This window comes from Ctenocephalides felis, unplaced genomic scaffold (genome assembly GCF_003426905.1).
Source record: "Ctenocephalides felis isolate EL2017-DRISC unplaced genomic scaffold, ASM342690v1 CF-g0.4_SCAFFOLD_03573, whole genome shotgun sequence".
NCBI lineage: Eukaryota > Metazoa > Arthropoda > Insecta > Siphonaptera > Pulicidae > Ctenocephalides > Ctenocephalides felis.
The window spans coordinates 15,175,137-15,192,809 of NW_020539727.1; the positions used below are offsets into that span (position 1 = coordinate 15,175,137).

The 17,673-nt window shown below is 27.2% G+C and overlaps 1 protein-coding gene across 1 annotated transcript; it reads right to left on the reverse strand.

Moving 5' to 3' along the window:
• Positions 1–13,885, reverse strand: LOC113389607 (sodium channel protein Nach-like). The gene is made up of 14 exons (XM_026626627.1): positions 13,808–13,885; positions 13,356–13,397; positions 11,498–11,698; positions 8,316–8,422; positions 8,040–8,190; positions 7,656–7,801; positions 7,332–7,458; positions 4,986–5,150; positions 3,813–3,924; positions 3,657–3,725; positions 2,508–2,616; positions 2,334–2,429; positions 545–648; positions 1–221 (listed from the first exon to the last, which is right to left on the reverse strand). Exons 1-14 carry the CDS (start codon positions 13,883–13,885, stop codon positions 1–3), a joined length of 1,728 nt encoding a protein of 575 aa, XP_026482412.1.
• Between the last annotated feature and the right edge of the window lie 3,788 nt (positions 13,886–17,673).

The window sequence follows — 17,673 nt, forward strand, 5'->3', positions numbered from 1 at the left end:
TTAATATTCGTAAACATGCGTCATGGCCATAACGTTATGTCGTCTTCTAATATTTCTGAGCAAATTTGCATCTAATTTTTCAAAATTATTTTTATCCTCATCTTTTTTCTGATTAAAATTAGTGCATTCGTTAAATAAATATATTGTATAGTAATAAACTAATTCGGCTACACTTATTATAGAACCTCCTATACAAAGACCGAGGATTCCTCCGAAAGCAGCTTGTAAGGAAAATTGATAAAAAATAATGAAAATTTTAATATATAATATTGAAATTGTCAACAATTGTAATTGATAGAATTACAGATGTATTTATAATAAATATAAAAAAATATGTTATTAATTACCAAAAAAATATGCCGCCGTTTGTACAAACCTTTCCACATTTTTGTTAATATTATAAATTTGTGCACTACATTTTTATAAAAATGCATTTTTTTGTTCCAAAAAAATTCTTTTTTATAAAAAATGTATTTTCAAATGTATTGCTATTAAATGTAGTTTTCATTTATTTTTTAAAATGTTTGTAAAAATTATAACTTACCAAATAAAGCATCCCAGGTCATAAGAGCGTCCCTGCGATATTTCAAAAAAGTGGTTTCTTTAAAACAAACAGTCACTTTGCTCGTATTACTCATATCTTCCAGGCTGAAATAATTTAAAAAAATATTAAAAAATATAAAATACAATAACCAATTAAATATATAATAAATTGTATAAATTTGATAAAACACTTAAGCTCAACTTAGACTTATTTTCAAACAAGATTTTGTTCCTAAAATAGTACTTGCTCATGGTAAGATGAAATAATTTATTAAGTATTTTAAGAATAACTAGTTGTGAGTATCATTTTGAATCTTACAGACTTGAAAAATTTTTAAATAGTTTTTCAAAAAGCCGTTTCAATTCAAGGTATTTTTCTTTAATTACAATATTTGTTACAATTGCTAAATAATTTAAGATCTAGTAACAATAATGAACAATAACATAAATTTAAATAAAAAAGAGTACGAAATAAAGAATAGTATTTTCATTAGAATGATATCCATAGTATGATGGTTTAATATAAAATAAAAGCAAATAATAATAATAATAAAATTAATAAATACAATAAATAAAATTTCTGAATAATAAAAATAATACTGGAAAAACGATAAAGTGGAATAAAAATAATAGGTGGCAGGCAATAATAAATATAGCAAAATAACAATATTATAAATAATAAGAAAATAAAAAAGGTAAAAATTTAAAGATAAAGAAATAAAAGCAATAAAGGTAATTTTTAAAGGTTTAAATTCAAGGTAAATGTTCTTCAAATTTAAATCACAATAAAATGACTTTTATAATAACTATTATTTGTGCATCTTTGTTATAATATTAAGGATAAAGAATTTGCTTCAGAAGCTTACGGCAAAATATTCTAGTAAATAACTAATACTTAAAATTAAGTAAATAAATGTTTGCTAATCGTAAGATATAATAAAATAGTTTGATTTACATAAATATTAAATTTATTTAAAAAAAAAACAATTACCCCGAATGTGCCCTAAGTAACTATAAGAATAACACTTATGTTTCTGTGAGTGTCCACAAAGTAGACCAAAAAAAATATTCTTTGATTTAAATAATTTATAATTAATACTTTATCGTTGTCATTTATCTCAATAAATATAAATTTTATAATAAACTAGCTGTAGCTGATACTAAATTAAAAATTTCAACAAAAATGCATATTTTTTACATCATGTCTACCAGTTTGCTAATCTACGAATTATCAATTAATTAAAAAATATATAATTACTATAGGACACTCATTGTTTGTCACATTTTTTATGTAATGACATAAAAATGATGTTATGATGTTAAATGTAATATTATATATATATATACATTTTTAATTCAATTCATGGATGTTTTTCTTGTACAATCTCGTATATCCGCCATTTTTATTTTAATGTTAAAAACTCTGTAAAATAAACTCTCTTGCCATGAAGATCGCGAAACAATCAACATTAAAATAAATTAGTATATTTGAAGGAAGTCTTTTATTTTTACTAAGAATAATAATTCTTACAAAATAGGGGTTTGTGACAGGAGGTCAAAAATTTTGGGTAATATGTGTTTTTTTATATACTCATTATAAAAAAAATAAAAGTTGACCGAAATAATAAAAAATCTCTAATCAAATTATCCAAAAACCTATCCAGGGATTTACCTAACAATTTCTGTTTTGTTTATGAAAGCATAACAATTATATATATATATATATATATATATATATATATATACATATATATATATATATATATATATATATATAAATTATCACATACTTAACATTTCCTTTAATAACATCTGTGGCCATGGCTGTGACTCTGCTCCAGCCTGCTGCAGGAGCTTCGGCTTTGTCCACACCCACAGAATAATATCTAAAAAATATTAATAATAATAATTAATATCTCTAAAATTTATTATATTTTAAAGAAAATTATTAATAGTTATTTTACCTGTCGGAGCAAGCCGGATAGCAATCGCACTGCATTCCTATATATTTTTCTGTTTCTAAACCCCAAAAGAAACGACTGACGTTTGCAGGTTGTAGACTGTTTAAAACGTCTAAAAAATGAGATAATAGATAAATCAAGTACTTCAATAAATATCTAAGAAAGTCATAAAATAAACTATATATTTCATGTGTATTCCTAAAAAAACGTAAACAAATTACTCCAATGTGAACAAATTTAATAGAAATAAAATTTAATATCGCCTCAATCTTTCCATAAAGACTGATACCCACTAAACCAGTTACGTAACATCACGTCATTTTAGTGTAACAAATATGTAATCTACATTACGTAATTCGATATTACGAAACAATTACATAAATATTACGTAATTTACCTGCAAAATATAGTACGTAAGAAAAATGAAGATTTTATTTCATATATCTTACATACATAACTTTTTTTGATAAAATTATTTTTTTGAAATCAAAAATATATTAAATTTTGTAAATATATATATATATATATATATATATATATATATATATTAAAATGACCAATGTCTCATTTTTATTATAAAAGTATATTTAATAGAACAAAAGTCTAACAGAATCAACTTACGTTTTATATACAATTTGTACTAAAATATTTAATTTTATTAGAATTTTCTATTAATTATAAGAATAATTGTAAAACTCGTAAACTTTTGGGTGTTATTACTGATAATTTTAGTAATAACAGACCAATGTTATGGCAAGGCCATGTTACCTTCCAACTTCCATACATTATGCTACTTCATCACACTGAATACTGTCAAAATGCCATTGCATTTGTTGTGCATTCAAGCGCTTTACACATAAACTGCAACGTCACTCGTATGTTATGAAGCTGAGTCAGAAAGACCCTGTTATCTTACATCGTTTTTTTGACATTTGTGCGGTTTTTAGGTTAGGTTTTCTATCTGACAACCTGAAAAAAACACCTGACTGCACAGCAACCACATGACTTTTGTCAATATTTAGTATGGAAAGTTCTTCATAACATAGCCTTGCCATAACATTGGTCTGTTATGCGGTAGAATTGGTCCCTTAGTTTGCTTAAATATCTAAATAAAACATATATAATAATCTGTCATTGTAATATTTTACTCACGAGCATATTTCGCCAAACAAGGTGAATCTTTCAGTGTGCAAACTTCGAAACTTGATCCATCTTTCATTTCTAGAAAACATAATTTTTTATATGTACATATATATATATATATAAATATATATATATGTATATATATATGTTATAATATTATATTACCTATATGAGGATATGTAAAAGGAACACATCCACAAAGTTCATTCATTTTGTACATTCGACATTCGGTTACACAATTTTCAAAATTGTAACCACTTGTTAGTTTTAAAGGATGCTGAAAAATAAATAATATTTTAATATCATCTATATTTTCATTTGATGTAAAAATATTATCTTGAATTGTTTACTTGCAGTCAAATAATAAAAATAAATAACAACAAATGATTAACTATTTACTATGTACGTGTCGACCTGTATGTGTGTCATCATTGAAAACATTAAATAAATTGTAAATAAGTAATTTTAAATGTTTAAAAAAATTACAAAATTACTAGAATATATAATAAATAAGAATATCACATATATACCAAACCAGAAAAAAACACAATACATAAAAATTAATATTTCTATACACGTCCTATAAACTTTAGATGCATTTTATCCAAACTAAAGATATTTACTTCAAAATTCTCAAAGTCCTATAGACTTTAGATGTCTTTATTATCTAAACTAAAAAAGCTTTACTTCAAAATTCCCAAAAAATATAAAAGCAGTACTCTTACTACTAATCTTCAACTTAATTAGAAGATACTGTTAACATCATCAGTAAGTGATGACAATGTTTTTTACTCTAAGTTTTTTTTTAAATGGTTCCAAATTTCTACCAAAATTTGCTCTAACACCATCGCTAAATTATTTTTTTTAAATGGTTCCAAATTTTTACCAAAATTTGCTCTAACACCATCGCTAAAATTTCTAGAACTCGATAGAAAGTTAGGCTTGCCAACGCACATCAAAAAATGAAAAGAAAACAATTGGAGAAGAAGTTCAAAGAGTTGTATTGGCTAATTGGCTCCTTTTATATAAAACAATAATTATCCCAATCTGGACATACGGCATTGAGCTATGGGCGTGCGCAAGCAATTCAAATATAAAAAAATACAAATAGCGCAATCGAAAATTTTGAGATGCATTGTGAATGCCCCTGGTATGTTACAAATGAAAAAATAGAAAAAAATGGCCATACGATCTTAAATAAAACGTCAAAAATAAAAAAGACAGATATCTCATAGGGGATAATCTCTTAAATGCATTAACACCAACAGCATATTGTCTTAAAAATGTATATTATTTTGATCGACAATAAAACTATGCAAACAAAGTATTTAATTTTACCTCATCATTAAAACTGCACTGTCGTTGTTTTGGTGGAAGTGACCTGACATTATTAGTACTTTCAACCACCATCGGTTCAACCTTAACAATGACGTCCTGGTTAGGCTGGACGATCACTGAATTTACTGACATTTCTGGGTAAACACCAGGATCGTGTATCATCACCTGAAAAAAAAATTATCATAAAATAGAATAAAATTATTTGTCATGAAATTAGAAAGCAAGAGAATTCTACAAGATGTCATTGAAAGAAAAAATAAAAGGACTAAAAGAAGTTGAGGATGAAAAAGAGTGCAGGTGATGGATGAGTACTTTGGTAAGAAGAAGAAAATGGAAGATTTTATTAGTATCAGTATTTTTCCAAAGAATAACAGCTGAATGTATGATTTAAAAAAAAAGAGTGCGCGTAAGATTCACATGCGATTGAAGTAAAACTTGTTTGCTACTGTACTAGATGGCATTCAACTAAAAATAAATACATCATTCAACAATTTTGAATAATGTTTATCAGTAATATAGTAACACTCGTACATTACACACATTTATTAGTGTCAACCATTATACACATAAAATATTTAACAACAATAATGTAATTAAAGTCATACTTCAAATATGACATGATCGGTTTGTCATTGTATTTAGCATTTAGAAATAAATCTTCATTAGAAAAATTAAGTAATTGCTGATTAATAAATTCTATAATATTCGTGCACACAGTGGATTATTAGAACTTCATGTACTTAAAATTAACATACATTCATTGACTGCTTGTATTTTTTTTACTTTTTCGCTGGCGATATAATCTCATTCTTTGAACAGCTGTAATATCTGTGCTGCCTAAAAATATTTTTCATTTTAATAACTTCAAAGATTTATAGAAACTACGAATAATATAGAAATAATTTCTAATCAATAAACTTGCGTTTAGTTCACGGAACAAATGTTTAATTTGTTTTATTATTTTCAAGGAGCAGAGTAAAATATACTTCTAATTGAGGCATTTTTCATTAAATCAAGATTAGTACTACAATGTAACTTTGAAATGCTTATTTATCTATGCCGATTTCCTTGTTGATATCGGTACGCATACAACGTTGATGCGGTTACGCATACAACAACAGATCTCTATTCACATACACGACTACTAATCACAGTCGACCGAGAGCGAATGACAAATCATTTGCACTCGACTCTTATCTTATCGACTCTTATCTGCCGTAACGCACTTCCGTTGCATTTGTACGGATTTACACTCTAGTCGCGCCTAAAAAAGTTTTACTTCAAAAATCATAAAACTTTTATTGATATAGCAACCGAACCGTAAAACTCAATTTATATATCAACTGCAAATCAGGGAATGATACAATAATTAACTATCACTTATACACTAAGCGTTTATTTATATTTTTGTGAAGTAAAACTTCTTTAGGCGCGACTAGAGAGTAAAGCTGCCATCGGAAATGCGTACCTATATCAACAAGGAAATTGGCATAGATGAATAAACATTTTAAGGTTACATCGTAGTACAAATCTTGATTTAATAAAAAATGCCTGAATCAGAAGAATAAATAATTAGAATGAAAATAATAAAACACATGAAACATTTGTGCCGTGTACGAAACGTAAGTCTATTGAAATAATTTCTATATTATTCGTAGTTTCTATAAATCTTTGAAGTTATTCAAATAGAAAATATTTTTATAGGTAAGACATATATTACAGCTGCTCAAAGAATGAAATTATATCGCTAGCAAAAAAGTAAAAAAAATACAAGCAGTCAATGAATGTATGTTAATTTTAATTGCATGAAGTTCTTCAAACACAATTACATAATTAGTGAAGTTGCGAAAACAATATTTGTTTAGGCGTTGTTTAACATAATCCACTGTGGGGTAAACTATTATTATAGAGTAATCAGCAATTACTTCATTTCTCTAATAAAGGTTCATTTCCCAATGCTAATTACAATGACAAACCGATCATGTCATATTTGAAGTATGACTTTAATTATATTACTGTTTTTAAATATTATACATATTTTTAATGCTATTATAAATATATAATTTATAAATAATTTATCATTATATAAATGTGTATAATGGTTGACACTATCATTATATAAATGGTTGAATTAATCATTATATAAATGTGTATAATGGTTGACACATTTAAATGTGTGCATCACTAGTGTTACCATATTACTAATAAACATTATTCAAAATTGTTATATGATGTATTTATTTTTAACTTAAATGGCATATTGTATAGTAGCAAATAAGTTTTACTTCAATCGCGTGTGAACCCTACGCACACTCTTTTTTTCTTTGGTAATTTGATTATACTTACAATTGTGGCAGCATATGGTTTTATTGGTGAAACATAATGTTCTGATTGTATGGACAAAAAAGCAACTAAAGACTGATCCACTCCAGAACCACTCACATGAACTTCTCGTTCCATTATTGGAGTTTCCCTGCATAAAATAAAATAATACTCATACTAAATAATGTATAAAACAAAATAATACATCATATATAAACTCTGAAGGTGAATCGTGATAAAAAAATAAAAACGACACCAATTCAAATAGATTTCCTTTCTTCATTAGATACATTCTGTTATTCAACTCCTAATCGGAGATTTTAACTGTTAGTATTTTTTTCTACTTACAAAAATAAATTTCGAGTAAGAGCATGATAGTTAAAAGCACAGCAAACTCCTTCCTTGGTTTTGATCAAGTTGAACATCAGACCGCAATCGTAACGTTTTCCTAACCAGGAGCAATCCTGGAGCAATTCTTCACAAGGCTGAGCTAACTGAAAAAAAAACAAAGATACAAAGCCAAATTAAAAATCAGTATTAGAACAAAAAATCTTATACATAAGAACAAAGAAAGCTTCAAGAATTTTATTTCAAATTTGTGATAGAGCAAAATAAATTATTATTAATTTAGATATTGTTTGTTCTATATAGTTCTTTTATTTTTCATATAAAAATATAGATCTATAATAGATAATTTTTTTTATTATATTTTACTATTTATCTATTATGTACCTTTGTCATAAGTGTGTCGATGTCATAACTATTGTTAAACAAAATCTCGAAAACATGTCGAAAACTTGGAGAAGATTTTCTCGGCATCACCAGCGATGACAAGTTGCTAAAAAAATGTTTTATCTCTTCTTTGGGAATGTTATTCATCAATCTGTAAAAATAAACAACAATTTTATTTTATTGTTGGATTAGTCATATTTTATATATCATTTCGAGTTTCGAGAACAAAATGTGTTATCATCATTAACTTTAAAAAATTGTTTTTTTTTTACTCACAGAATTTTTTCTATTTTTCCGACATTTGGTTTGTAGACTTTGTTTGTGTTGCACATTGTAACCGCTGGAAAAGCTACGTTGGAAATCGGATAATTCAAAGTTTCCACCTAAAAAATATAAATATACATATAAATTATTATAAAGAAGTTTTTTTGAAAAATTTAATGATAGTACATGAGCAATTAGTATTAGCATTAGATGAGGAATTAATTTCAAAAAGATCTTTAATCTTTACTTATCCATTTTTTCAAATATCAATACCAGTTACAACTGTTAAATAACATCTAGTAATATTAGTTAAGAATTATTGAAATATATTACAAAATAAAGGACAGTATTTCCATTATCTATTATTGCATAGTTATCCTGAATAGCCAATATTTCAATAAATTTATTTTTCTGAACAGAAAGTCATATTTTATATAAAAAGATTTTTATTTAATTCTAGCTGTACCAGATCACGCTGTTTTAAACCTATAAATAAAAATTCAAACAAAAATGCGATTTGTTACGTTAATAGTTATGAAGATGTTTTTTTGTGGTTGCATCGTTGAGAGAAACATCCCACTCAGCATCTCAATGTATAATATAAGCTTATAAACATATTAGTATTTTTTTAAATATCTTAAAAACTGTTAGAGATGATACACACGTAATAAAAATTTAAACTAGTTGGTATTGATATTTTGCCTTGAGGCAAGTTACATGAACTTCCCGATATGTGTCCATAATCGACTTAATCAATAATAAACAAATTAATTTATGAGTGATTAAAGTATGAAAACAAACGAACACGTTAACTGGGAATATTTTCTAAGAGCAAATTTTCAAAAATCAACAATTTTTATAATTGAACCAGTTTCCGTAGTTGTTTATTAAGAGCAAGTACTCTATCGTTATACCAAGTAAATCGTCTAATTTTAATTTGAACAAACGTCAAGAAAACTACTCATTTTCTCAAACTTTGATGAATTGTTAAAACTAAACTACTTGTCGTAAGGCCGTAATATTTCAGTAAGTTTTGTAAGACCATGATATACACCGCCAAAAAAAGTTTCATGAAAATCGGCTTAAATTTTTTTTTCAACAGTGAATTACAAGAAAACGGCTCGGTAGATTTTCACCTAAAACTAATCAGTATCATTCCCATTGGTTTAGTGTTGGGAAATTCCCAACTAATATCTTTCGAACGATTTTTGATTTTTCAAAATCGATTCGGTAGAAAGAGCTTAAATGTGGACGAAATGTTTAACACTTTTTTCCAAATGACACAGAAACGGCTTGGCAAATCGTCGCACAAAACTAACAAATGATAGTCCTCATCGAGATACATCAAATGGCTTCTAAATTTCTGAAATCGGTTCAGGCGTTTTTGAGAAAACGTCGATTAAAGGTCTAAGTTTGACAAATGCCAAAAAACGATACTAATTTTTGCAAACTTTGATGAATTTTTAAAGCTAAACGAGTTGTCGTAGGGCCGTAATATTTTAGTATGATCTAGAAGGCTACAGTATCTACCATCAAAAAAATAATGATAAAAATCGTCGAAAAAAAAATTTCAACACTTTATTACAAGAAAACGTCCCGGCCGATTTTTACCAAAAACTAATTAGCACGATTCCCAACCAATATCTTTCGAACGGTTTTTGAATTTTTATAATCGATTCAGAATTGCGGGCTAAAACGCGGACAATTTTTTTTTCACTTTTCTGCTATTTATAAAGAAACGTTTCGGCCGATCATCGCACAAAATTGACAAATGATAGTCCTCATCGAGATACATCGAATGGCTTTTGAATTTTTGAAATCGGCCCAGCCGTTTTTGAGAAAGCGTCGCTTTACGGCAAAAAATCTGTTCACATACACATACACACACACACACACACATACACATACTTTTTCCAAATTTGGTCTCATTCGATTCAGAACGGCTTGAAACGTCGAGAAAACATAAAATTAGCAAATCGGATTTTTTGATGAAAACATGAACTTCTCCTTCGGGAAGTTAAAAATGAGCTCTTCATAAGCTCAGAACATCTCAATCGAGCTTCATTCAAAAATGTTCACTGAACCGAAATGAAAAATGAAATGAAAAATTATGTAATTACTATTATGTTAACAAAATAAGGGTTTTTGGCAAGAGAGTGAAAATTTAGAGTTATATGTGTTTTTTATATCAGCATTATAAAAAAATAAAAATCAACCTAAAAAATAAAAAAAAACATCTGAGTTCCATCCAACCCCTACCACTTGGTTTCGATCAGAATATGCAAAAACCTGTCCAGAGATTTACCTAACAATTTCCCAAATTTTCACGACAATTGGATGCAATTGTTTATAAATACACTAGCAAACCCGACGAACTCCGTTTCGAATCAGATGGTTTCGTGAGGAAGATAAAGAATTTTTTTGTTTGTTTTATATTTGAAAAGAAAAAATTTGTTTTTATTACACAACAGTAATGAATTTATTTCGATTACAAAAATGAAGTGTTTTTTAGTTGAGCTTCTCTAAGTAAATGAAAGTGAATCCGCAAATTATCCGTTTCATTGAAGTGCTCTTTGGTAAACCACATTTTTTGTTTTTTGGTCTGACGTTAACACAAACAAAGCGGATGGTTTTCCAACTCGTGAACAGGCAACGTATAACTGCCCATGTGAAAAACAATGATTTCCTAAATAATCTATTTGAAATTTATCCCGCAAACACTAAGCGATTGGTCTTGCGACTTGTTATTGCGAACGCAAGGCAAACTGGAAATTGCAATCGTTTGAAGTCAAACGGAAGACCAGTCGGAATCATTGGTATGTCACCAATTCGCCATCAATTTTTGATTGAATGGTGAAATTCAGTGCGTGTACATCATTATTCTTTGCGGCAAGAATTGCTCGTTGACTTAACCAAGCATAATTCTGATAATTCTCATTAATGTCATTACTCGAATTTTTAATTACGGTGCGTGAAGTTCCAGCAATTTGCATTAGGGCACGATGCCATGCACCAATAATATTCTTAGCTATAGACCTTGCGGAGCCCGAGACCTTTCCAACGCAAAATTGTCGAAATCGGTTTGTGCGTTCTGGAGTTATTTCGTCAGGAAGGAAAACCCGACTTATTTATATATACAGAAGATAAGACAATAATCATCTATCTCAATTACAAATCTATCTATTATAATTTACCGAAATGAATGTCGGGCTATCAACGAATCTGGTCCAGACCAGCATCGACATGTAGACGCAGAGGGCGACGCTCATCGCGAATATCACGCCCCATATCGTCCGGGCGACCCGGTCGCGTTGTCCTCGCCTCCGCCTGGGTTCGCAAGAGACGAGACGCTTGAGGCCGTGCAGGTTGCTGGTGGCGCAGAAGTCGTGGGTAACCTGGAAATAGATTATAGAAATTAAATAGTGGGGTGCATGGCATTAAGGCAAATTGCTGGAAGTTCCCGTACCGTAATGAAATATTCGAGAAATTTTAAACGTTTTTAAATATATATTATTACAAATAGTGTAACTTTCATTATTTTTGCTATCTTGTTGTATCTGAGCAAATCAAATGTAAATCATAAATAAATCAATTTATCTGAAGAACATTAACAATGGTCATTTCATTTCATTTCGAATTCAATTTCAAAAAAATAGTTGCCTAATTTACACAAAATTGGAAGAAAATATATAATTTATTTCCATATAAAAACTATGTTCAAATTTACAAGTGTGGGAATTGTACTTATCGTGAAAATAAGAAAAACACAAAACTGCACCGAATAAATTTTATTAATAACGTTTTCAAGCCATATGACAAAAAGAATATTTTTTATTAATATTAGATTCTTGGGCTGGTCAAACGTACACAGTATCATCCTCATAATAGTAAATTTGAACATAGTTTGAAAATTTGGCTAAATTTGAAAATAAATTATATATTTTCTTCCGTATTATTGTTGTTATTAATACAAAATTATAATGTTTCAGGAATCACTTAACATTTATATGATCGTAAGTTTTATAAGTAATATCAAAATAAAATTTTACAGGTGTTACGGAGGACTTTATTATGGAATATTCAGCAAAAAATATAAAATTAATCGAAAACTCAAATAAATGATAATATATTTACACGTGAAATTATAAATATCAATAAAAATAAAAAAAATATTATATCTGAATTGGGAATTGAACCCCGGAGCAAAAATTAGAATTCCACGACGATAGCCACTCGGCCAATCTGCTATTGATAAGGAATAGCACTGCAAGCTATGCATTACGCGCGCTGCTAAAATGCAAACTTTAATTAATTTTTATAATTAAACCGCTTTTCATAGGCCTCTAATATTTTACCACGGTCAGTTTGGGCATCAAGTCTACCATTGTGCCAAGTTTCATCAAAATCCGAGACGAGCAACGCGCGGGTTCTCCTTATAAGGTATGCCAAAATGTTCAGAAGGCTTTGAAACGTAAATTTATATAAATATTTCGGAAGTTAAGAAAATCTAGAGATTGAATGAAGAACCTCATATAATAAAAATATGAGATTTTCTTTCTAAAAAATCATTTTTGACAAAAATTGGAAAAAAATTGATTTGTTTTTGAAAATTTTGATTAAATCGACTTTTTGAAAATATTGAAAACAATAACATTTTTATGAAATGTATGAAAAAAATCGATTTTCTTTAAATTTTTGAAAGCCATATGGAAAGTTAATAAACTAAATAATAGCAATATGATTTTTTTAACAAATATACAAGTTTTTAAATTGTATAGAATACTTATAATAATAATAGAAATGTTATTTATTTAATATTATTAATAAAATATTATTTAATAAAAAAACTAATAAGATATTAAATAATCTCAACTAAAATATTTAAATAATCAATAAACAAAATAAGAATTTTGTGGATGAAAAATATATGAATAAAATAAAATAAATAAATAAACAATAAAATGTAGAAATTAATATAAAAAAATATTTGGACAAAAAAACTAATATTCAAATGAAGTAATATTAACATCAACAATTATAAAGTTTTATTACCTTTATTAAACCACTGGATGATTTATCTGGAGAATTAAATATCTGAAATAAAGTAAACAGAAAAAATAACAAATATTACATTTAAAGTATTACAAACAATTCAAAAAGTCTTGTAAAAGTAAAAAAATCTTGATAAATTCTATATATGTTTTGTGATGATAAATTTACTATAATAGCCTGTAGAAATAAAATTTTTAATACTTTTGTAAAATCAATTAAATCATTAAAAAATGCATTGAAAACAATCAATATCTATATGTTTAGATAATATTACTCTGTTTACTAGAAACAGGAAAAAGCTAATTTATTGTAAATTTCAAAAAAATCACTCTAATTTTTTCTATTTTTATTTTACTGTAAAAATATTTGGTGTCTTCAGTTAGAATTTCAATTTATTCAATATAATTATTTAATTTTTAATTAATTTAATATAATTAATATTCAAAATTTACCTTTTTGGATCTTCTTGCCCTCTCAGTTTTTCCATAAGGGCTAACAGTCCATACAGATTTTTTCGATGCACTTTTCATTACTGAATATTTAAAATCATGCAACAATATTAACCTTCAGAAAGCCAGTTATCTGAAATCAGATTAATTAATTAATATAAAATATCTAAAAATAATTTAATACATGTGCAACATTTCATATGTAATTATTAAAGGCCTATTAGTGTTTACATGAAAAGTTATAATTATTTAATCAGGGATGTATGGAATCGGATTTTCTGGTCGAAATATAAACTTCTACTTCAGAAAATTAGTTAAAAAAATTTACGTAAAAATCACATGTGTCCTCACAAATGACATATTTCTATATATTCAAAATTTCATTATTTAAACTAATTTTCTCTAATTAATTTTTCAACTTATAATAGTCCTTTGTACTATTATCAATTAAAAAAGACATAATATGAAGAAATTTTGAATTACAAAAATTTGTCTGTCTGGAAAGGAATTTATAAATCACTTTTTTTGATGAAATCTTTTTTAGTATAATTTTATAATCTTTTTTATATATAATTTTAAAAGTCCTAGTACATCTACATTTTCTAGCTTTGCATGTTAAAAATAATGAACACAGTTAATATTTTATAATTATACTAAACTTCATTATATTATTCATAAACTGAAGAACTAGTTATTAGTTCATGACTTGAAACTTGGAGGAAAACATGAAATTAGCAAAACAGATTTCTGGCAAAAAAACATCATACTTACAAATTAACAATTTCAAAAAAACATGCTATACTTTGTTTATAAAAAATCTAACTTTCTATTTCCAAGTACAATGTTATTCTACTTTTTCCAAAAATTATCCTTAATTAATGGAATTCTGAAGAAACTTAAGTGCTTTTCTAATTATAATTTAGATTATGATTGGACAAGATATTTTAAGTAAACAGATAAGTAAAATTACACCTTTGGAAAAACATTTTACTAATTACTAACTGACAAGTTTGTTTTTCTTTAATTACATTTAATGGGGAAAATAAATATTACTCCAGGTGCATTAGGTAGGTAGGCGACTAATTTTATTTATTTTTGAATGATTTATTAATTATTAACTAAGGAGAAGTTTATGTTTTGCCAGAAAAACCGATTTACTAATTGTATGATAATAGTATTCTCGACGTTTCAAGTCATTCTGAACGTTTGGAAACAAATTTGGAAAATGTATGCATGTGTGTGGGAGCCATTTTTTAATCGTCGACTTTTTCCTAAAAACGGCTAGACCAATTTTAAATATTTAAAAGCCATATCTATAATTAATTAATTAAAATTTTTATCAAAATATCTAAACCTCAGTTTCCATTGATTAAGTCAATTATTACACATTTGGGGAAGTTCATGCAACTTGCCTTGGGGCAAAATGCCACTTTCACCTAGTTCCAAATTCGGTGTCAAACGATTCAAAATTCAGAATAACTTAAAATGTCGAGCACATAGGAAACTTTTGTTGGAAAAATTAATAAAATCAATAAAATTTTGAAACAAAAATTTGGAACAAATGCAACCAGTCACATTTTTTAAAATCTGTAAATTTTAGTTTTTTAAAAAATATTTTCATTCATTTTTAACTTCCCGTAGGGCAGTTAGAGTAATGGGCCGAAAATCAAAAATTGCAAATTTTTGCATTTCTCGACGTTTTGAAGGTTTCTGAACATTTTGGCATGCCTCAGAAAAATGGATGTGTGCGTATTGTATGTCCGCATTTTTTCGTCCACGTTTTCGGGCGCACGGATCAACCGATTTGAATGGCTTAAAAAATATTCGATCCCTATTGATAGTTCCTAAAACTGAGATTGATAGGAAGATGTGCTGATTAGTTTTTGGCAAAGGCAGGTCTAGCCGTTACGGATATAAAGAGCAAAGAGTGCAGAAATAAAAATCGAGTTTTTGAGAGAACGAAGTATCGGATTTGAATGAACTAAAAAACATTCAATTTGTAATAATTGGGAGAAGAGGTGATTATTTTTAGGCAAAGATAGGTCCCGCCATTTCGAGAGATACAAAGCTAAATGTGCATAAATGGCAGTTTTGAGTGAACTAAGCGTCCGATTTGAATGATCTAAAAAATTTCTGCTTGTATTGACAAAACAATTGCTTTTGAGGATAAAAAATTATTACATCTTTTTTTATTTTCCATAAAATATTTTGATAATTTTGAATTAAAAATCAAAAAATGACCCAGGCTAAGCACAGTCTAAGCGCCACTCTGGTACAAATGTTTACCCAAGTGCGTTTAGACTGTTTATGTACTGGAGTTCTTTTTCAATTTGGGGAAAACTATTGAAAAATGTGAAAATGCCGCCAGGCTAAGCACAGTATAAGTGAAAATGTCGCACAGAATTATTTGCAAATGCGTTTAGATGTGAGCACTTTTTCAATTTTGTGTATTTTTCTATTTTTTTTTTAAATTGAATTCTAAATGAAATGTCTATTGTTAATGTTCCGGAGATAGATATATCAAGATAGCAAAAATAGTGAAAGTAATATATTTGTATATTGTAATAATATATTTGAAAACGTTTGAAATTTCTCGAATATTTCATTACGGTACGGGAAGTTCCAGCAACTTGTCTTAAGGCACGATGCCATACACCACTAGTTTGGAAATATATTGCAACATATATTTCCAAGTGAAAACAGATGTCACAGAAACTTCTGAAACATGAAAAGCTCTCAAAAAAATTTAAAAAAAATATTCATACTCATATAAACAACTGTGATATATGGATAGATACATAGATAAGGAAAGTTAGTATAAATAAAATAAATAAAATTCTGAAAAATAATAAACCCAGAAATAAATAAAATAATTTATTTCTTCACAAACAAATAGATATATTTACAAGATATAGTACAAGATATATGACAAGACATACACAATATATACAGAATAGTGAAAAACAAGAATAAAATCAAATAAAATACAAACATCTTAAAAGTAGCATAAAAGTCTCTTTAGTACTAACTAATTCATAATAATATGTAAATTGGATTATTAAAAATCACAATTTAATTAAATTGTATGGTTTTCCAATATTTCTCGCTTCGATTTTGACTTGAAAAAAATATGTTTAAGACTAAAAACTTTATTTTATATATGAAATAAATTAAAATAATTACTTAAAAATTATAGGACATGTACAAAATTTGGAAAGAAAGTCTTATCAACGTGTAGTTCATAAAAACGTGCAAAGTTCACATAATAATATATATAAATTATATGCAAATTTATATATTATTATTATTGCTGTTATTATTAATTTCAGCAATCAGTTTATTAAATCGAGAAATATAGGACATTTTTAAAGCAATGTTCAACACAGCCTTTAATAATACTGATATGGTTCCGTATCCAAATCACAGCTGCTTATATACATATAAATATTTTATATAAATAAAATATTAATATTTTATACTATCGTTCTATATCGGAATCCTGGATGATGCCAAATGTTTTTTTGGGAGAAACGCTGATAATGTCGTTATTAATACTAGTTTCACGATAACCTATTCCGCCATAATAATCGCCTCTTTTGTGAAATTTTCTGAATTTATAGGAAAATTAGTTAATAGATCTAAAAAAAACCTAATATTATAATACTATTTGGTATTTGTATTTAGCCTTGAGGCAAGTTACATGAACTCCCGATACGTGTAATACTGTAATTAATCGACTTAATCAATAAAAAAATAAATTAATTATGAGGATTGATTCCGAGTGGATTTATTACACATAATTGAAACCGAACGAACTTGTTAAATCGGAGTATTTTTCAAAAGCAAATTTTCAAAAACCATAATTTATA